The sequence below is a fragment of the Staurois parvus genome, unplaced genomic scaffold (assembly GCF_062004578.1).
Source record: "Staurois parvus isolate SC_StPar_1 unplaced genomic scaffold, SC_StPar_1.0 ptg000172l, whole genome shotgun sequence".
Taxonomy (NCBI): Eukaryota; Metazoa; Chordata; class Amphibia; order Anura; family Ranidae; genus Staurois; species Staurois parvus.
Genome location: NW_028317968.1, coordinates 9,279,638 through 9,303,318, shown reverse-complemented (window position 1 = coordinate 9,303,318; position 23,681 = coordinate 9,279,638). Strand labels below are relative to the sequence as shown.

Below are 23,681 nucleotides of genomic sequence, written 5' to 3'. Positions count from 1 at the left end.
CACCCTGACTGCCATTAGGTATCGGGATGAATTCCTTAGACCCATTGTCAAACCCTATGCTGATGCAGTGGGTCCTGGGTTTCTTCTGGTGCACGACAATGCCCGACGTCATGTGGCGAGCGTATGCAGGCAGTTCCTGGAGGATGAAGGAATTGATACCGTTGAATGGCCCCCACACTTTCCTGATCTAAATCCAATAGAACACCTCTGGGATATCATGTTTCGTTCCATCCGACACCGCCAGGTTGCACCTCAAACTGTTCAGGAGCTCGATGCCCTGGTCCAGATCTGGGAGGAAATACCCCAGGATAGGTCATCTCATTAGGAGCATGCCCCGACGTTGTCAGGCATGCATACAAGCACGTGGAGGTCATACAAACTACTGAGTACCATTTTGATGTTGCTGCAAAGAACTTTCAGAAAAATGAACTAGCCTGCTGCATTATTTTTTTCACTTTGATTTTCGGGGTGTCTTTGAATTCAGTCCTGTGTAGGTTGATAACTTTCATTTCCATCAAACGATGGGGCATCCTTACGTTCCTAACACATTACCCAGTCCATATCAGTATAGATATCCAGCATTATATTTTTCCCCATTCAGATCTGATGTGTTTTCAAAGTGTTTCTTTTGTATTTTTGAGCAGTGTGTGTATGTGTGTGTGTGTGTATATATACATATATATATATATATATATATATATATATATATATTTGAAAATTGATCAATCCTGACATAATGACTGCCTATCTCATTTCTTGAGGCCCTAAAATTCCAGTACAGTACAATTACCCCCCAAACAACCCTTTTTTTTTTGGAAAGTAGATAGTCCAAGGTATTTAGTAAGGCATAGTCAGGTTTTTTTAAGTTGTAATTTTTTGTCGCATTTTTTTTTAAAAAGAAGAAATTAATTTTTTTTTTACAATTGTTTTTTTACATTACAGCTGGTGTGACAGTGTTCAGGGAAACTGACTGGTAGAGAATTTTATATTTTTTTCAATTTTTTTAACAGTTTTTATTTTTCTTTTCTTGTTACAATTTTTTTTCTTTTATTATGATTTTTTTACATACTGTGACCAGAGCAGTACAGTGCTACCATAGGGACACTATACTACTCTGGGTATGTGATCAGGATTTGTTTTTTTTTTTGTTTTTGTTTTTTTACTCACTATGATTGCTTATAAGAGTGAAAAACACAGTTATCTTTTTTCTTTTATTATGATTTTTTTTACATACTGTGACCAGAGCAGTACAGTGCTACCATAGGGACACTATACTACTCTGGGTATGTGATCAGGATTTGTTTTTTTTTTTTTTTTTGTTTTTTTACTCACTATGATTGCTTATAAGAGTGAAAAACACAGTTATAAGCAATCTTTTTTATGAATGGCTTCCATTCATCCAGTGTGTACTCTTGTGAAACTGTGATCACATGCTATCACAGCTATCACAAGGTACAGATGCATTGTGATTGTCCCTGTCTGTACCATGTGATCATTGTACCCAATCACACAGATCAACACAATAATACACAATAAAAGACTATGAATGAAAACCATTCATTGTGTACATCTGTCATGTGATTGGTCACAGCAATCACATGGTACCAGCAGCGGCCTGGTACAATGATTTGTCATCTACTATGTCCAGTGGACACAGCAGGTGACAGATCACACTGTGGCCCTAGGGGCGAGGTGTGATCCTGAGTGGATATCATATGATGTCCACCTAGGATGGCAGCGCTCCTGCTGGGTTGTCATTCTATTTTAGACCTGGCGGGAAGCAGTTAAAGTATGTTTAAAATAATGGACAGTATCATCTGTCATGGGTTACTGAAAGTGAAGTTAATGTTAACCACTTTCCTACCGCCCAATAGCAGAACTACTGAGCAAAATCATGTATATATACGTGATTTCGCATTTCCGGGTAGGGGGCGTGCGCACCGCCCTACCCGCGCCACCATTGGCGGCGGCTACAGCTCTCAATCACCGGGTCCTGGCCGGAGACTCTTCACCGGCGATTGCCGAGGAACAGTGACAAGGGAGAGGTCTGTGTGAAAACAACACAGATCTCTCCCCTGTCAGTACCGACATGCTGCTTTGTATTGCTCTGCATAGCAGAGCAATACAAAGCAACATGTTTCCCTAGTGAAGCGCACACAGCACACAGGTAACCCTTTTATCGCCCCAGATGTTAATCCCTTCCTTGGCGGTCTTTTTTTGTTGATAGTGCAAAAAATAAAAAACGCAGAGGCGATCAAATACCACTGAAAGAAAGCTCTATTTGTGGGGAAAAAAAGGACATACATTTCATTTGGGTGCAGCATTGCTTGATCGTGCAATTGTCAGTTAAAATACCGCAGCACCATATCGCCAGAAATGTCCTGGTCAGGAAGGGGGGGGGGTAAATCCTCTGGAGGGAAGTGGTTAAAGTGTATTTATAACCCAAACTTTTCTTTGTTTCGGATTAGGGAAGGATTAGAACCTGGGATGATTGACGCTATTGTTCCTGGTGACCGTTGTTACTGAAAATGAAAGTGATGTGAAATCCCAAATTGTACAGTTATCACCATAACAGAAGTTGAGACAACTGTTCTGGTAACAACTGTCTAAGAGGGGAATATCCCTTACTTTTACTTCCTGTTGTTTCTGTAGGACAGGAAGAAATGCAAAATCTGTCCAAGGACAGCTTCTGCCCAGATCATACATATTAAAGTATGTACATATTTATGTATAAGCACTTGTAGAGAGATTAATTTTCAGATTTCATGTATGAGAGGATTTCTTGGAAGGTTGCCAGCCCCATAATGTAAACAAACAGCAGAGCTTTCTAAGCTATTAAAAACTGACAGAAAAGCCTATGACTTGGTTCACACTATCGTGACTTGAGATCCCACTTATGAGACTCCAAGTCGCATGACATGTGAGATGCCATGTTAGTCAATGAGAGCTGTCCTAATTAGCACTACTGAAGTTGCTCCGACTTAAAAAATTGTTCCTTTACTACTTCAAGGTGACTTCTGTCCTACTTGTGCACATAGATTTTAATGGAAGTCGCCTCCAACTCAGATCCTCATCTATATTGATGTAATTTGGATCTGATACATCTTTTTTTTTTTTCTTTTTTTTTTACCAAGGGGAAAGTATTAGTTTTTTCATTAAATTCCTTTTCATTTATTGAATTTCTAACAAAATCCTTATTTTCAGAATTAATGGATTTCGAATTCTGTGTAAAGATTAGCTGGTTGCTAAGTAGAGGGCCGAGAAGCTGGCTTCCACATCTTTAACAACTGATGACTCATCAGCTATCAGTGGTTTCCCCTGCCAGCAATTAAAAAAAAATAACAGCATGACCCCCAAATTCATACCAGACCCCTATCCAAGCATGCAGCCTGGCAGGTCAGGAAAGGAGGGCCCTCCTCCCCTTCTTGAACCGTACCAGGCCACATGCCCTCAACTTGGGCAGGGGGAGGTGCTTTGCATCTTGTCCCCATGTTGATGGCCTGTGGTTGTTGGGGTCCGCGGGGGTGACTTATCAGAATCTGGGCCCCCAGATTCTGGCCCCCCCATGTGAATGAGTATGGGGACCCCACCCCCTTGTGACATCAATAACTGGGGAATGCTGGTTCTGTGACATCACAATGGGGCGGGGTCACCCAGTGATGTCATTGGGTAGTGCTGCCCCTTAGATATTTAAGAACTGTCAGACGGTGGGAGCCAGCGTCGGGAGTGGAGCTCTTGTTTTGTTTTTTTTTCTCATTTTCGGTCAACAATATGGGGTCAAGGTGCTTTGAGAGGAGTGAGGACCCTCATCTGAGCATGCAGCCTGGCAGGTCAGGGAAGGGGGTGAGCGCCCCCCCCCCATGTTAAGAGCAGTGGGCCTGGTACGGTTCTGGGAGGGGGGGCAATCGTCCACCTCCTCCCCCATTTCCTGACCTGCCAGGCTGCATGCCCGGATAAAGGTCTGATATGGGTTTTTGAGGGGACCCCAGGCTGTTTTTTTTTTTTTTTTTGTGGTTCCACGAAGGGCCTGGTATGGATAGGAGGGGGACCCCATGGCATTCTTTTATTTACATTCAGCTGTCAGTGGGGAAACCTTTATATTGTAAAGGGCTGCACAAACTGTTGGTGCTATATAAATCCTGTATAATAATAATAATATCTTTATTTTGGCTTTTGTTACAGATGCGGAAACGGCGCTGTTTTGAAAAAGGTGTGGAATTTATTGATGATGATGATGATGATGATGTGAGTGAAAGTCATAGGGTATCACATAGTTATCAACAAGGAAGAGCTGACACTGTTAACTTTCTTGGTGAATCTTCAGAGGCTGCACCACAACAAGTGAGTAATTTAATTTCTTGTGATGTGACTAGCACTATCTTTTCAAGAATATACAGCTGTACATTTGTTCCAGTTTATTTGGCATGTCACACGTTTATTAGGTAGAATGATACCTTTTAGTGGCATTTAAAAAAAATAAATAAATAAATAAAAAGCTTTTGGAGCTCTAAAACTACTTTTTTCAGGTCTTATGACAGATATTGACAACCTTTTAAGGTGTCACCTATGGACAATTTTAGATACTATAGTTTGTCGCCATTTCATGGGTGTGTGCAATTTTAAATCTTGACATGTCTGGTATCTTTTTACTTGGCACAGCATCCTCTTTTATATTATACAAATAATGTTTGCAGTGCCCAAATGTAATGCAAATAAATAATTTAAATTTCAACCAAGTGAAGGTGAATAAAAAATCATAAATGCGTAACTCCAATGTGTACGATATTTTATCTGTTGGAAAAATAAATTGAATACTTCAACCACCGTCCAAAAGTTAAATAAATAAAATCCCAACACTTCATCAAGTATTGCCATTTAAATTCCTTGTGCAAAAAAATCACCATCTGGATGTGCAAGCAACCAATCCACCACCTGTGTGCATGCACCAGACACTCTGCTGCTTAAAAACACAGCACACAGCTCTTGATTCAATATAACTGGCAAAGTCCAGCTCCAGGCCCCTTTTTAGCACTCTTGGTCTTTCCCAATCCTCTCCACTAGGGGGCATTGAATGACCAAAGTTGCTATATGGGGAGGAAATTGCTCACCACCTGGAGCCACAGGAATACCGTATTTTTCGCCGTATAAGACGCACCTGACCATAAGACGCACCTAGGTTTTAGAGGCAGAAAACAGGAAAAAAAAAATTCTGAACTAATGGACTGCAGACACAGTACAGGAGATGACCAGAGACTGCGGACAGCACAGGGATGACCAGAGACTGCGGACAGCACAGGGATGACCAGAGACTGCGGACAGTACAGATGACTGCTGACCTTTGGGGAGGTGGGGAGCGGGTACCTGAATTTGACAGGTACCTGCTCTTACTTTCGCTGAGTTTTTGTTTGATCTTACCTGTTCCTCGATCCAGCCGCGCGTTGTCTTCCCGGCTTCTGTAATGGCGCTCGGCATGACAGCCGGGTGCCCAGTGCGCATGAGTGAGAAGCACTTGCGCTTTGTGATTGGTCCGGCGGGTTCTGGGATCTGTCATGTGTCCCAGGTACCGCCTTACCATTCACAAAAAGCACCGCTTCTTGCGCATGCGCACTTGGCACCCGGCTGTCATGCCCAGTGCCCACACTACAGAAGCCGGGAAGACAGCACGCCGCTGGATAGAGGAACAGGTAAGGTCCCGCTGCAGAGCTGAGCGGCCGGCCCGGTATTCTGACACGGCCGCGGTGGAAATACCGGACCGGCCGCTCCATATTCACCCCATAAGACGCACTGACATTTCCCCCCCAGTTTTGGGGAAGGAAAAGTGCGTCTTATACGGCGAAAAATACGGTAAGTTAACGTTTAAGATCTAATTATAAAACTTCTTCCAATAAAATTACATGGGCATGGAGCATAAATTATTTCTAAAAACATAGGGAAAAAATGCTGCACAAACTCACAATTATGACCGGAAGTGGCGGCGTGATGTCAGCATGTAAGCTCCACTTAACGTGTTTTGTCTTATGTAAGCTCCAACTTAACGTGTTTTGTGTGAAGACACGTCTTCAGGTGGTGTTCACCCGACAGAACGGTGATATGTTCATTCCTAGTGCCCCCATTACGCCACTCTTTCACCATCTTCCTAAAACCCATAAAAGTCTTGATCCTTTTTTAGAGTGACCTGTTGTAGTGGAAACTGGCCACTTGGAAGAATGACTTGGCCAGTGGGTTGACTACCAATTACAACCTCTTGTGGTTGGTTTTTTGGCTACGTGAGAGTTACTAAGCACTTATTGAATAAATTACAAGATTGAAGTTTTTATTTGGGTCACTTGCGATGTGTCAAGCCTATATTGTTCCATTCCACATGGTTTTGGACTCTGCACGGTGTACTTCTTTTTTGATTGACACAGCAATTGTGCTCCTTTGCATCGAAAGTTTGTAATACAGAGTTTGGAGAATTTATCTACACACAATTGCAGAGTTGCGGAATGGCGATGGTATTTTCTCCGTCTCTCACCAAATCTATATTAGGTAGTGGGAGAGGGCCTTGATCTTTGCAGGTAATAACCTGTACTGTTTTGTTATTACATTTTACCATTGCTACATCGATGATTTGCTTTTATGGTTTATTCCAAGAGCATAGAAAGTTTAGATGATTTTATATCTTAAAGTATTATTAAACCCACAACAGTAAAATCAGTCTGTATATGCAGTAAAGCATGCTTGTTATACTTTATGTGGATTCTAAGGGGTTAATCCTCTGCATTGTGTAAAAATGCTGTTTGATCCTGACTTCTCTGATCCTCCCCTTCCAGTGTCCCCCTCTTATCTCCTGATAAGACATATGGTGCAGAGTCAGTCTGCACATGTTCATTTTGGTGTGTATTGCTAGAGAGGTTTTTTTATTTTTCTTGGGAGGGCACATGTGATCAGCAAAGAGCCAATAAGCACTGTCCAGACAGAGGTCAGGGGTTCTGCATCTTCTTAGATCAGAATGAAAACTCCTACAAGCTTTAACCAGTGCTCGGCTAGACACTGATAGAAGTCATAAGATTGCTCTAACTGCTGATAAGAAAAGGTATTTAGTAGTATACATTTACTAAAATTATTGAATTTCCATGTTCTGTGTACTGTGGGAGACCAGATATAGTGAATGCAGGGTCCTGGTTTTAGTAACACTTTAATGATAGTGATTATAATTTAAATTCACGGAACACATAGAAGTGTTTTCTATGTGAAACCTCTCCCCCTTGGGGAGCCAGATTGTATCTAATTTATATAGGAAACCTCTGTTAAGCAACTCTATACTTAGGGCCAACTCTGGTCACCTCAGATGCACCATCCGAGGAATACAGATGGGACAATTTTTGAGGTTAGATGTATAAGTGATTCAGACAAAGGAGTTTTCCAGAGTCAACTCTACATAGATTTATGATTGTTGCCATGTCTAGGACTAGAGATGATCTATTGAAGGATGTAGGTAAGATAAAGAATGGTGGAAGCATTGCTGTCTTTTCTTTCTGCTTACAGTGTTGAATTCAATATGGTAAAAACTTTAGTTGAACGTTACTTACTTGTTTTATTCTATGATGAGGTTTATTTCTGAATCTTGTTCAAGGGTATTACGACTATGTTCTGGAGAGTACCAACACTTTATAATTACCTGTCATCCAGCTTAATTGGTGGGAATAAAGGGATCAAAAACTGACTACAGTAATTTAGGGGTAAGTTTTAAGTATGGTGAAAATAAGTGCCCCTTTTGCCCCCACATCAAGAAAACGGATATGTTAAATCTACAGTCAGTGGCAGTACATTTAGAATTTCATCCTTCATCAACTGTAATACTAGGTTTGTGGTGTATTTAGTCACCTGTGTCATCTGTTCAATCCAGTATGTTGGTGGGACTGGGACTGGAAGGAGACTGCGAGAATATGGAAAAACAACATTCCATTTGTAGACATTTTAATGATTGTCATGGGGGTGACATTTCAAACTTATAAATGCAAGCTTTTGAAAAGGTTGTGGCTCCCAAGCGAGGGAATGACATACAGTCAGGTCCATAAATATTGGGACATCAACACAATTCTAACATTTTTGGCTCTATACACCACCACAATGGATTTGAAATGAAACGAACAAGATGTGCTTTAACTGCAGACTGTCAGCTTTAATTTGAGGGTATTTACATCCAAATCAGGTGAATGGTGTAGGAAGTACAACAGTTTGCATATGTGCCTCCCATTTATTAAGGAACCAAAAGTAATGGGACAGAATAATAATCATAAATCAAACTTTCACTTTTTAATACTTGGTTGCAAATCCTTTGCAGTCATTTACAGCCTGAAGTCTGGAACGCATAGACATCACCAGACGCTGGGTTTCATCCCTGGTGATGCTCTGCCAGGCCTCTACTGCAACTGTCTTCAGTTCCTGCTTGTTCTTGGGGCATTTTCCCTTCAGTTTTGTCTTCAGCAAGTGAAATGCATGCTCAATCAGATTCAGGTCAGGTGATTGACTTGGCCATTGCATAATATTCCACTTCTTTCCCTTAAAAAACTCTTTGGTTGCTTTTGCAGTATGCTTTGGGTCATTGTCCATCTGCACTGTGAAGCGGCGTCCAATGAGTTCTGAAGCATTTGGCTGAATATGAGCAGATAATATTGCCCGAAACACTTCAGAATTCATCCTGCTGCTTTTGTCAGCAGTCACATCATCAATAAATACAAGAGAACCAGTTCCATTGGCAGCCATACATGCCTACGCCATGACACTACCACCACCATGCTTCACTGATGAGGTGGTATGCTTAGGATCATGAGCAGTTCCTTTCCTTTTCCATACTCTCTCTTCCCATCACTCTGGTACAAGTTGATCTTGGTCTCATCTGTCCATAGGATGTTGTTCCAGAACTTTGAAGGCTTTTTTAGATGTCGTTTGGCAAACTCTAATCTGGCCTTCCTGTTTTTGAGGCTCACCAATGGTTTACATCTTGTGGTGAACCTTCTGTATTCACTCTGGTGAAGTCTTCTCTTGATTATTGACTTTGACACACATACACCTACCTCCTGGAGAGTGTTCTTGATCTGGCCAACTGTTGTGAAGGGTGTTTTCTTCACCAGGGAAAGAATTCTTCGGTCATCCACCACAGTTGTTTTCCGTGGTCTTCCGGGTCTTTTGGTGTTGCTGAGCTCACCGATGCGTTCCTTCTTTTTAAGAATGTTCCAAACAGTTGTTTTGGCCACGCCTAATGTTTTTGCTATCTCTCTGATGGGTTTGTTTTGTTTTTTCAGCCTAATGATGGCTTGCTTCACTGATAGTGACAGCTCTTTGGATCTCATCTTGAGAGTTGACAGCAACAGATTCCAAATGCAAATAGCACACTTGAAATGAATTCTGGACCTTGTATCTGCTCATTGTAATTGGGATAATGAGGAAATAACACACACCTGGCCATGGAACGGCTGAGAAGCCAATTGTCCCATTACTTTTGGTCCCTTAATAAGTGGGAGGCACATATGCAAACTGTTGTAATTCCTACACCGTTCACCTGATTTGGATGTAAATACCCTCAAATTAAAGCTGACAGTCTGCAGTTAAAGCACATCTTGTTTGTTTCATTTCAAATCCATTGTGGTGGTGTATAGAGCCAAAAATGTTAGAATTGTGTCGATGTCCCAATATTTATGGACCTGACTGTATTTAGACTCCTGTGTAAAGGTGAAGTCTTTTGGATTTTTTTCATCTCTGGACCAGAATTCTGATGGATTTAAATTTTGAATGGGATGTTTCCTACTTTTATGAATAATCCCCCTCTCTTTGGAGCCTTTGGAGCTGTGTTTCTTGTGTTTTTTGTGATTTAGAACTAGCACGCAAATTAACAATTGACATGTTGGATATCTATTTACTTGGTGGAACCTCCTCTCTTATAATTTACCAAAAAATGGGCAGTTTATTGGCGTTTTGTGCCCTAAAATGAACTTAAGTGTGCTTTTTAGTGAAATGTAGCATTTCCTAGATTTTTGCAGTAATATCATGTGACGAAAAAAGTACCACTATTTTATTCTTTGGAGTGTCTGCTTTCAGAAAATATATAATGTTTTGGGGGTATTATGTAACCTTCAGGTCTAAAATGATTGTTTACAGTATACGTGTGCACAAAACGCAAAAAGGGCTCTGGCAGCAAAAGGGATTATTATTATTATACATTATTTATATAGCGCCAATGGTTTGCTCAGCGCTGTACAATACAATGGGAGACAGTACACTAAACAGTACAGTAACAATACAATTTGATACATGAGGGGTTCAAGGGCCCTGCTCCTAATGAATAAGTTCACCTTCAGGAACATGTTACATGTTCCACCATTTTAGGGTGGAACATGTAACATGTTCCTGCTCCTGCAGTGGCTCGACGCCTCTGTGTGACCGCAGTACAAGGAGAAGTCCCCATACCAACTGTCAGTTTTTTAAAAGGGCGCAGATGTGCGGGGCTCTGACAACATGGCCGCATTATCCATTCACAGAGTTCTGTGAATGAACTATGTGTACCAACTCCTTGGTGGATGCCGGCTTGTAGTTCTCAATTAACTACCATGGCGCTGTTGAGCACTGTGGTAGTTCATTGATTCTTCCTGTCAGTGTGAAACTGCCTGCCTATACGGTGTACGATGTATGGGCAGACAGATTACACTGACAGTCTGCAGGAGTCCTGCATGGCACTATCAATCTTCTTATCTCTGATGCAATGCTTTACATGCTCCTAAAAATAAATGATTTTAAAAAAAAAGGCGAATCCTTTAACGGAGCGGACACCAAAGGCCCAAGTGTTTCTGTGTGCGGTTGTAAACTGAGGGAATAACTTTTCCACTAATTGGGACCGGCACCCTATTTACTTGCTCAGCTGATATGATGAGATCTTAGTGTTAAGAGAGCCCAACACTCCCCTTTCCTGATGAGCACCCAATCAGTGCTTGTCACACTGCAAGGTCTCTCCACTCCCTGCTAGTCCCCAAGTGTTGTGCTGGAGACAGGCAGGGAGGCGAGTAGGAGATAAACAGAAGAATGTTAAAAACATTGAAAGTTTAAGTCGCCATAAAGTCCCTTTCATTTTTAAAAGCCCCAGACATTCGTAAAAGCACTTCAGATTTAAATACGGCTTTGGTTCTAATTCTTTTCTTTTATCAGGACAAGTAGATTATCATATGGGACAAGTAGATTGGGACCCAGATTTAGTCCCTGGACAAGTAGTTTTTAAAAAAAATTTCCACACCCCTGGATTAGTGCTCCACCACAACCAGACACAGCCTCTTACTGGAGATATAGACCCCAGGTTATAAGAGTTCTATACAGGCATGAAGCTGTGTGGTTCGACTTTGAATTATCCACTCCTAATTGGTTTGATGTTCTGATATCCTTCCCCTTTATTAATGAAGCACTCAATCACAAAGGAGAATCTCTATGGTGAAGTACTGCAATGATTTAATGGATAAAAGCAAAAAGATTCTACTCACAAAATTAAGATCTAAAGATCACATTTACAGAACGCCGTGCTGGCTCCAGCTAGCGAGGATGCTGTCAGCATGGACTTCTCCTCCCCAGAGAGTTTTCATTGCTGTCTGTACCCCTGTTAGGGAGATTCATTTTCTCCATTTGTCCTGTTTACCATCGAAAGTGAAAGTAAAAGAAACCCCACATTTTGGGTTGTCTTCCGAAAAGTGATAGAGGGAAAATGTTTCAATGGGGACACTAGTTCTGGCTACATGGTTGTACCCAAGGAATTCCCTTAATTTACAGAGATTCTCTCTCTTGGTTATGGGACCAATAGGACACAGATGGCAAACAATAAACTGACGGGTTAGAACCCTCCATTACTCTATCCAAAATGAAAAAAAAGTTATGCCTATAGTTTTACTTTAATAACACAAACTTAAATATAATCATTTTAACCATAGTTTAGTGAATAATGTAAAGATGCTTGTGCTGTGAAAATACATAGGTTGCCCTTGCTGAATTCTCCTTCTGAAATTGCCAGTTGCCTGACTGTTCTATTAATCCAAACCATTCTATACTATGTCAATAACCTGTCACATAAGGAGTTCTAACCTTTTTCTGAAATCATTGGCTACATGCTTGTACTTGGTCAGGTACTTTGAAAGCATTAAAAGAGAAGTATGGGTTTGGAAAAAAACAAACCTACATACTCGCATACTTACCTAGGTGAATGCAACTCTATGCATTTAGGCATGTAGACGTGGTGAAGATGACTTGCTGAAGTTCAAACTGAGCATCAGAATGGGGAAGAAAGGGGATAGAACCACTTGCCTACTGGGCACTTATACCCCCTTCCTGCCCAGGTCAATTTTCAGCTTTCAGCGCTGTCGCACTTTGAATGCCAATTACACGGTCTTGCAACATTGTACCCATATGAAATTTTTATCACTTTTTTCACACAAATAGAGCTCTCTTTTGGTGGTATTTAATCGCCACTGGGTGTTTTATTTTCTGCGCTATAAACAAAAAAAAGCAAAACATTTGAAAAAATGTTTCTATTATATTAAATATTATTATTATAATATATTACATTTTGGAGACAGGTAATTTTTCACCTTCACTGATGTGCATTGATGAGGCGGCACTGATAGGCAGCACTGATGGGCACTGATAGGCAGCACTGATGAGGCGGCACAGATGATGCCGCACTGATATGCAACAATGATGGGCATTAATAAGCGGCACTGATGGGTGGCACTGATTGGCGGCACTGCTGGGCATTGATTGGTTGCACTGCTGGGAAGCACTGATGGGTGGTACTGATGGGAGACACTGCTGGGTGACTCTGCTGGGCACAGGTGGTTGTCACTACTAGGCACTGATGGGCACAGGTGGATGGCACTGATGGGCACAGGTGGATGGCACTGATGGGCACAGGTGGGCGGCACTGCTGGGCACTGATGATCAGTGCCGATCCTTCCTCTGACAATTGCCGGTTATCGGCAGTACTTTCCTCTGTAGGACACAGCGATCATGGAGATTGCCGGGTGCGTGCTTGGGGGGGGGGTGTGTTCTGGGAGGACGTCATATGACGCCCTCCCAGAACTGGACAACTGTCATTCGGCTATAGTGCGGTTGGCAAGTTGTTAAGTGACTTTGAACATGGCATGGGTGTTGGTGCCAGACGGGCTGGTCTGAGTACTTAAAGAACTGCTAATCCACTGGGATTTTCACTCACAACCATCTTTAGGGTTTACAGAAAATGGTCTGAAAAAGAGAAATCCAGTGAGCGGCAGTTGTCAGAAATGTCAGAAAAGAATGGACAGACTGATTGCTGTGACATGCAGATAGTAGGATCAGAATTTGGTGTAAACAGCATGAAAGCATGGATATATCCTGCTTTGTATTGGCGGTTCAGGCTGGTGGTGGTGTAATGGTGTGGGGAATATTTTCTTGGCACTAGCAAGGTGTACTAAATAAAGTGGCTGGTGAATGTATATTGCAGTACAGGTTTCCTTTAAAAAAAACTAAGAGGAAACACATGAATAACTTCCCTGCCATCACAAGGTGGTGCTGCAGATTTTCTTAACTCGCTGCTAGTATGAGAGATTGTGAAAAGTACTGGACTTTGTGTTGAAATGCTGTTATTTGCTTTAACTGCATAATGCACATGCATTTTCTCAATAGAGTGATATTTTATATCTTTTTTTTTTTTTACTTGACTGGTTTTCAAAATTCACTGTAATTAATATAATTTTATCATGTTACTGCATATCGTTTGTGTGCTCATTTATAATTTATTAAAGTTTAAAGCTATGAATTATGTTGGAGTCATATAAACTAGATAACAGTGAGTGGTTAGGGTATGGAGTGGTGTACATCAGAAAATGTATGGTTATTGATTTGCAGTCTAGACAGTTACTCAGAATAGTCATTTATCAGTCTACTGGTTTTGTTTAATGTATCTTCTTTGCACAAACCAACATATAAAACGTAATATTATGTTACAGTTAAACAAAAATAAACTAAAAAAGTTAAGCTTTGTTCATTTAGCAAACACAGAAGCAAAGCCTCTTATTTACTAGTTACATTAGATAATATAGGAATTTACCTTTTCTACTTGCTCCCCAATGTAGACATTGGGATACTTCTTTCAGAAATCAGATAGAAAGAGCAAATTACATAATTAATAAAATGGTTATTGTTTTTCATTAAAAAGCTATAAAAAACACAAATTTTAACAGTTGAGGGCTTGCTCCACCCAAAAGTGATATTTAAGATGTATTTCATGTCTTTGCTGATAATCTCTTGGCACTTGAGCTCCCAAGTCTATCCACCTGTTGTGGTTATTACAAGGGCATTCCACATTTGCTGTTGGGTTTTTTGCTTATTTTATTTCTTGGTGAATGCAACACAAGTAGGACGGGAACATATACAGCTCTGGCTGTCAGGATCTTGTGTAAAGTGGGCATTAAAGTGTCTCATTCATAACAGGGTCAAAGGTGAAATAACCACATCCTTTAAATGAAGAGACTATATACTGTACTTACTTTCTGGTTGTCCATGGGTTCAGATTTCACCACATTGTTTTTTACTGGCCTCTGCTCCTACGTCACTACAGGCGGGATTTTTATTTATTGGTGGTTTAATCTGCCACTACTGCTGCAAACTACTTCAGCTTTCACAGTTGTTTAGCCTATAAAATTAATTAATTTATGTTTACTTAAAGGCAAGGGAAAGAGAAAAATGTTTTGTTTCCAGTTTGATCAGCGATAGTTTTTGAAGATACCTGTAGATAAAAGAAAACTAATTGTGTTCCATGAGTTGTATAATCACACTAAAATTAAGTTCCTGGTACAAAGCATTGCAAAGTTATTTTCATATTTAATACAGGAATCTTTTTTTACACAATGCCTTAAAAATTAACCAAGAACATAATTGCATGTAAACACACAGGTTCTGATCCTACCATACTGTACTATGCTCTACCACGGCTGTTTTCAGCTTCACAGGAGGGATAAAGGTTCTTTTAGCAGCTTAAAGTAGAACTGCAAGCAAAACTTTTTTTTTTTTTTCATTTTAGATGGAGCTAAGGCAGGGTTATAACCCATGTCAGATTTTTTTGCTATCTGTGTCCCATTGGGGAGATTTACTTTCACTTCCTGTCCCATAGCCAAAACGGAAAGTAAGAGGAAATCCCTGCAAATTAAGAGAATCCCTTGGGGCCCCCATGTCACCAGTGCTAGTGTCCCAATTGGAAGATTTTCTCTCTATTAATTTTCAGGGTACAACCCAACATTTGAGATTTGGTTTTACTTTCACTTTTTATTTTATCCAAAACTAAAAGAAAGTTTTGCCTTTAGTCATACTTTAAGTTATAGAACAAGTACGATGGAGTATATAGAAATATTTTTTTTTGTTTTTGCTGCGTTATTAGATGTTAGAATGTAGATATGTTAGTGTTTTAAAATTTCCACATGTGTTGTGTTACTGTTGTAACATTTTCTGTATTTATATGTTGTAACATTTGATAGCAGAGATTTACCCTTATGATTATTAACAAGAAATGTGTACATTTGGTGAATTTTACTTTAAAGCCCAAATCCAGCCATTTTATTCTCTTTAGCAGGAAACCAATGGCAGGTAACCTGCTGTCTGGTGTAGCCAGATATGTAGGCTACGCAAAGAGCTACACCACTTTTCAAGTGAAAGGCAGTGCTAACTATTATGACCACAGCAATCTAAATAACATAAAAATATATCCATAAAACAAAACAGTGGAACAGGTTTGCAGAGTGGCAATAACTAACTGTTAACTAGTTATATACAGGCAACAGCTAAAAAAAGCAGGAGCAACATGAGATGGGAAGACTAGATGGCAGAGAGAATGCATATCAGGACAGGTGATATAGCATCAGGCAGGTCCAGAATACAAGCAGGAATGGCACTGAGTATATTCTGAGGTGGGGCAAAATATCCTCCAAGCAGCCAGCAGCTGGTGATGACTAATTGCTAGGCTCTGCTGACTGCTGGGAGATACCTGCTTGTGGATACCTATATTTGTATATTTAGATCCATTTATCTTAGTGTCACTCACAGATATTTTAGCAGACCTGCAGTTTCCTGACAATATTTTTTTTAGTTTTGGATATTTTTGGAAAAAGTACACTTCTTTATTATCTATTGAGGAACTCCGGAATTGAAATACAGTTGGATCATACTGCTGCCTGCAGGAGGATTGAACACTGGCAAACAAGAACTATAAGTCAATCATCGTATAACCTTTTCTCTACCTAGCATGGTAATATCATAGGAAGATGTATATCAGTTCTTCAGCTCTGCTTGGAAAAGGCTAAAGGTGGCAACCCTATTCCTAAGCCTGACTTTGGAGTGCCTTACTGGTAAAAGTTAGTCATGGACCTCTTTGCAGGTTCAGAGCTGTGGCATATCCCAGCGCTGACCCTGTCTTTGAAGAATCATTGTATTTTAGTACGTTGGGCTGAAGCCCTGGGAGCTACTTTTCTGTTTTCACCATTGGGCACCTTTCAAATTTCCTGCCACTGCAGGTTTAAATGGAGTACGGGTAAGCTGAGCATTTGTGTCATCTACTTGGTGAAGTCTTGCACGCACTCCGTGCTCTTTTGGCTTAGCAGAGTAAGCATCATCCCACATGCTCTTTTTCCTGCCAGTCAGCATAGAGGAAGCACCACCCTGCTGCTGCTGCTCCTGCTTGCAAAGCACCACGTGTAACTCTGGTCTCCTCCCACTCACCTTCGAGCACCAGATGTTTGTGTTCAGTAGTACCCGAGGCTTGGCCTCACACCTTTGACCTAGTTGCATTACCACAATGTTTGCACATTGAACGAAAGGGAGCAAACCCACTGCTATGGGTGACTACAGCCCATAATCTTTTTGCCCACATGCACTCAACTCTTTACAGACATTGAAAACAGAGGCACTAAACGTGTTCCAGCAAAATCTTATAGTCTATCTCTGATCCTCCTTAGCCCTTAGACCAGGCCAGACCACTGGTCCCTGTTACCAGGTCTGACTCAGATTCTAAGTCCCAGCAGTCTTTTTCAAGATCACTGTTCCTGAGGCTTTGCAGTCTTCTGCTCCACTTCATAATTGCAAAGGGTGCTGCTGTCTCTAACCTTGGGGCTTTTATATCTTCAACAGCTGCAAAGACCTTCCCATTACATTTGCTATTCTAGGTATTTTTCTACATGGACTGGAAACACCCTGAAGTGTCATGGGCCTCGTCTGTGAGTGTGCTGGAACAGTTCCCCTTTGAGAGGGAATTCTCTGAATGGTGGTTTATACCCACTGCTGATCCACCAGTTACCCACTGTGGCCAGTAAACAGTTAGAAGACATGCTTACTTTTAAAGATTCTACTGATAGACTGATAGAATTCCTTGGAAGTGGCTGGTTCTGCCCTCTGTCCTGTGTCGGCAGTGACCTTAATCTGTCAAGCTGTGCCAAATTGGGTTAGTTCCCTCAAAAGGGATCTTTCCACCTCCAGGATTGCATTGCACGTGGGGAGCAAATGCCTGGAGCATTAAGTTTCAGTTGTGATGGCTTTTTACAAGCATCTAGATGTCCATACTGTTTGTGTTGCTGGGAAGTTGATGCCGTATCCAAGGAGCATCTGACTTGCTTGGACTTTAAGAGATGTCATCTTTTCGACCATGCACTTGAGTCTGTGATCAGTAGTACCCCTGGAGGCTCTAGAGAATACTCTTGCCTCAATGTAAGAGGTCTAAGGAGAGGTATGCTGAATCCCACCCTTCTTCAACTGCTTCTGCAGTAGGTGCCCTTAGTGCTTTACTTCAAGTAAGTCTGTAGGGCTTGAACATATAGGTCAGCTAATCCCTTTGAAAATCCTTCTGCATGAAGGGAACTTCTAAAACTAGGTGGCTGATTGCACATCTTGGCAGGTCCTTTTGTAGTTTGCTTTTCTGCCATTCAGGTGCAGCAAGCCCCCCTCTCAAAGCCCACAGGGTACTCCATTTGTTTGCTCCTTTTTTATCTCAACTTTACTACTGCACAGGACTTACTACTTCCCCAGTCTCCTTTGGTTCCCCCAGCTTCTGGACCCTTTTCTCCGGTCCATATCTTAACTTTGTTTTTGAAACTGTGACTGTTTTTGGGCTTCTATTGCCTTCTTCAGGAAGATCCTCTGTCCTAAGGACATGGAAAGCCTCTCGTGCTACATTGTACATCTCAGTATCCCTCCTCTCCAGAGGGATTTTCTGACCTTTAAAGTTGACCAAGATCACCAGTGTCCTACCTGGTCAAGGACCTGAATCCTCTGTTTTGTTCCTGCTACTTCTTCGACTATTAGCCCTATTCTGGCATCCCCATTGTGGCATGCTCTAATGACCTCCTGTAATGAGAGTCAGCACCTTCCCAAAGGACCTAATACCTGCAAGATCAGGTTGGATGAGGCTTTACTGGTTTCCAGTTTGATAGCTATCTTTCACCTTGTGAGTGAGGTGGTTGAGTGTAAGCCTTTGCTAAAAAATGCCCATATCCTGTGTTTTATGTTCCTTGTGATCAGGTAGGGTTTTACACTTTCTCCCCCATTGTGGGAGTGTAGGGCATTGAGGCAACTCCCCCCTCAGAGTGGCCTCCCTCACTTCTGTTTTTCCTGGCCTCTTCCAGTCCTCTTTGTTGGCAAGGGCTTGGTTTCTGAGCAGGCCTATGAATCTATCACAAAGATAGTCCTGCCAGCTAGCTGAAGTATCTCCATCCTTGAAACTACCATCTCGTTCCTTAAAAAGGACTATTCCCTCCAATTCAGATGGATTCTGAAAACAATCCAGTTGTTGCAGTGTCTTTTCCTCTGAGGAGTGTAATCCTCCCTGGGCCAGGAAAAGTATCCTGGTCCTAGTGTTGAACAAGACAGACAGTTTTAGTCTTGCTTCCATTGCCTTCCCTAAGGTTATTGCCTTAGAAACTGGCTCTTATCAACTGATAGTCTGCACTGAGAGGAGAGGTTTGTGCACCCAGGTTGCAGGCAGGAATCATTGCCTAAAAACCCTGTGTCTCTAAATTGTCAGCAGGTGGAACATACTAGCTTCCTGATGCAGGTGCCCTCTGCTGGGGTTAGAGTATGTTTGAAGGACTTTGTGGGGCCTTTTCACCTGAGAATAGGTCTTTCTTCTGTAGCTGATCAGCAACCTATTGAGGTAGGTCTTCAGATGCCCTCCTTTGATAAGGTAAATGTTCTTAGTAGTTCTGCTAAGATGCCTGTCCCTCACTCCACTGTTAATGCTTTTCTGGACCTGGGGGATCAGAAGCTTCTTAGCCTATGGCTTATCTACAGAGTTAGCCTGGCTCCACATAACATGGGATCTTATTCTTAACCATGGGTCATATGCAGCTAACTATAGGTGATTTTGACACTGGCAAAAAAAAAAAAGATTCAGGGACATTCCCTATAGAACCCCTGCTAGCTAGCTTCGGTCTTTAGCCTTAGGTGATGGACATCTTCTGCCTACTGAGGGAAACTTACTTCTGTGCCTCAAGATTCTTTTCTCCAGTTCCTAGCTATACCATATGCTCATATTTAGCATTAGAGCAGCCTGAATCTGCTCACCCTGAGGTATCCAGCATGGGCTTCCTAAAATTGCCAAAACCTGGTAAGACCATCCCAGTGCACACACTCTTAGAGTCAGTCAATGAAGTGGTGCCCCCACTTGTCAGAATGGAGGAGTGTGTTGATCTTTTAGGCCTTCTAGTCTTAAGAAGTCTCAGACATGTGGGTCTAGAAATTCCTTTTTAGGGGCGACAAACTAGAGATTTGAACTCTGCCTCCTCCCCGCTTCATGCTTTCGAATTTGCCTATTTCACTGCAAAGATGGGAAGATCTTTTTGTTGCTGTTGAGCAGCTACTTTCTCAGGGGGTCATTACCCAAGTCTTGATTGAGGAATGATTTCAGGGTGTCTGCTTAAAACTACTCATACAGAGGTTCATGACAATTGGAGGCACTTGGCCAAATCTGTATCTGAAAACTCTTGTTTCTGTGAGTTCAAAGTTTCTGAATACAACTGGCTAGTTTGGTAATTGTCTCCCACCTTCATGTGGACCTCCTGACCTCTGTTGACATCTGTTATGTTGCTTTGCATATTATATCTGCGTTTTGCTGTGAACGCTCAACATTACCAATTTGTTGCCCTTTCTTTTGGCCTTTTCACAGTACCTTGAATCATCTCCCAGGGTGCTTGCTCCAGTATTAGCTCTGCTCCATTCTTGGGGAATACATGTTGTCTGTTACCTGGATGATCTCTTTCCTAACCCTTTCAGCCAATATCCAGCAGACAGTGTAAATTTTGCAGTGCTTCGGTTGGATCCTCAGCCCTTGGAAGTTTTTGTTGGAACCAACTCACCGATTAGAGAACCTGGGCCTGGCATTGTATATGGCCCTATCCAGGATCTTCTTACTCTGGGACAAACTTCAGTCCCTTCACTCTCATGCCTGGGCAGTGCAATAGGATCTTGAGCTTCATGGTAGCCTCCTTGGAGGCAGTTCAGTATGCTCAGTTTTGATCCAGACCATTCCAGCTCAACATTCTAGCAGTGTGGGACGAACAGGTCCTTGGAGTGTCTCATGCATCTGACATACAAGGCAAGACATTCTCTGACATTTCCAGTCCTGTGCTGGAGTCAGGGAAATGGTCTCTCCCAAACATGTGGAAAGACCGCAAAACGGATGCCAGCCAATGCGGTCTTGGACGTAGTCTTCTTGGCGCAAGGGACTTGCTCATCGGCGCAAACTTGATTCCTCATAAACATCCTGGAACTCGGGGAAAGAGACTTGGTTGTCTCTTCAACTTGGACCACCCATTTGTAAATTTTGTGAAGACCAGAAACCAGACAGATAAGGCCATGGCAGTAGCCTACATCCACCAATAAGGAGACATCGGAAGTTTCTCTGCTCAAAGAGAAGCAGATATAGTTCTCACTTGGGCTGAACTGCATACTCCGGCCCTCTCCGCTGTCCACATCCCAGTTGTGGAAAATTGGTAGGCCGACATTCTCAACTGTCAGCTTCTGGTTCAGGGGTATGGGCTCTTTATCTCGATGCAAATTCTTGTTTAAATCCCTTCCTGTCCTTTGCATAGTCTCACAGCAGAATAAGAAATTAGGGAAACAGTAATCACTTGCAGGAAGTCACAGACATGATAACAACAACTTGACAGCCATTTTAACTGTTCCCCATTTTACTGAAAAATGTGTTTTACTGTAATCTGTTTCCCACTGGAGAAATTTCCACCAACTTCCTTTCAACAATCCTGTCCAAACAGGAAGCGAAGAGAAATTTCCAATTGGGTCACACATCACAGTGAAAACCTTACTGTGGTTCTATGCTCCCCACCCAAAAAAACAACAACAAACACATAGCATAAAAGCATACTGTATATGTGGTTATATTATTGCAGACCCTTTAAGATGATTTTTGGGAATCCATACATGTATGTGCTCTTGAATGTAATTCTAAACTACTCCCTGTATTTTTGAAGCTAGAATGAGAAAAGTGATAATGTTCCTTTTAGAGGAAGCGGAGGTGCTGTAATTTATTGGCTTTTCAGTGAGACTTGTCATGAATGTTTTATTCCCACCTTCTTACCGGGCCAGGAAAACATTTGTGGTTGCATGTGAAGTAACATTAATGTATGCGTACACTGTGTCTCCTTTTCCATACTATCACTATAGCACTGTGTGTTTGCAGTGGATAACTTGTTTTTCCTTTTTATATTAGTTATTTTGGAAAATAATACAGAACTTAATGTGTTGACATTTGATTGCCAAAGCATGAAGTCTGAGCAAACCCTGCTGTGTTGCACTTACTTGGCAGTGAAGTAATCTCTCAGGGGGAGCATATAAAGTGGTGAAAATGTCATAAGAACACGAGCACTAATTATATTAACCAATGAACAACTTTTATCAGACTTTTGAGCCAAGATTGATCCTATTTTTAATGCAATATTATTTTTTGCATTTGATTTTAAATGGGTATATTGAACTGCTGATGTTTTTGGCAATTTGGAATGTTAAAAACAATTATAAACATATGAAGCAATAGGATATAATCTCCTATTTAACTAGTAAACAGTTATCATGCATTTTATCTGCTGGTTCTGGAGAATAAATCTAGAATGTATAATTTAAGACACAGTACTCAATAAGTCTAGAATGTCTGGCTGTCATTCTTACATAAATGGTTGCCGAAAAATAAAACCTTGATATTAAAAGCCAAAGTTGAGTGACATATTAGCAGACTTGGGCATTGCTATGTGAAGATAAAAAAAGCAGTGTTTTATGTTTCTGGAAGGCTCTATGCTATAGTAGGCTAACATGTTAAAATAAGAGTCGTGTTCTTACAGGCTGTGCTGTAGCTCTTTGGTAAAGTGGTTCATGTACAATATATCTAAAGCGCACACTTTTTTTTTTTCTTGCTCTTACGCTATGCGAATTTCACCTGGTTCCTGATGAATTGGACAAAATGAATTCTATAGGTGGACCTCATGCCACCCTTGTATCCTGCTTCCTGACCAGAGACAAAATAGAAAGCAATACGAAATCTCTTCAAAGTGAGGGGAGATTCTAGTTTTCCCCAGGAAAACAGATTTTCTCTCTATTCCTGGGGATGCATCTCCCTAGAAAAGGACACAGACGGCAATAAAACCCAACACTTCCTTGCTCTCTCCTAACTGAAGAAAAATGTTTGATGCCTTATGGATACCTGCTGCAGGGTGTGTGCATGTGGAAAGCTGCATTATCAGTGTCATATTAACTAATTCATGTTCTGGCGTGATAGCTTTTATAGTGCTGTGTATACAAATGTTTTTCAATTTGAATTGGTTATTCTTATAAATTTGTATCAGCCAAAGTTGACAAATGCTAGACATCTACCAGTCAGTCAGTCAGTCAGCCTAAGGTGCTGTTTAAAAAAGATCCTAGCCCAATCACTATAATATCACGTAAGATACCATTTCAAAAGTCTTGTTAATGTTATTTAAATAGGCAGTTCAAATATAACTAATACCTGCTAATCTTGCATTGAAGATCGTTGCTTAAGCACTTCCTGTAATGGGTGACAATTGTCTTCCAATCGTGCTCCCACATTGTCACCTCTGGCCACATGAAGCCGTACTGACCTGCATGGGCATGGTCTATAAATTTAAGCTTCAGCAGGTTGATCCAGTGCAATAATGTGCAGCTTATTCTGGAGCTAGTACATATTGACTGAACAAGGCTGCAGTAGAACATCAGCACTGAGATGTGAAAAAAGGATGGGGGAACAAAAGGTAAAAACAGTATGTTAAAGGAAAAAAAACATAGCAGTTGTTTATTATCAAATTAGGGTTTTTATCTACTTTAAGTTTTCTAAGAGCTGATTCACACATGTGTGGTGTGACAGGTTCAGGACAGAATTAGCTCTCAGGATTATCTTGTTCACACATATGTGGTTTAGAAACGGTTCCCATAGAAGTCAATAGCCTGTAATCCGCACCTGAACCGGACCGCACTGCTCAAAAATCGGACAGGACTCTTTTTCAATCTGCACTGAATCTGCATTGCCAGTTCACCAGACATATGTGAACAGGCACCATAGGAAGCAATGTTTTTTTACATGTTCAAACCGCATATATGTGAACCGGCACTGAGCCGTTTTATCTTTAAAG

The 23,681-nt window shown here is 41.3% G+C and overlaps 1 protein-coding gene across 1 annotated transcript in view; it reads left to right on the top strand.

Moving 5' to 3' along the window:
* The window catches only part of BRIP1 (BRCA1 interacting DNA helicase 1), a 384,399-nt gene that overhangs the window by 59,766 nt on the left and 300,952 nt on the right, over positions 1 to 23,681 (top strand). The window contains exon 6 of the mRNA XM_089676644.1: positions 4,183 to 4,341. Within this exon, the coding sequence (XP_089532770.1) occupies positions 4,183 to 4,341 (159 nt within the window). The remainder of the gene's footprint in view (positions 1 to 4,182; positions 4,342 to 23,681) is intronic.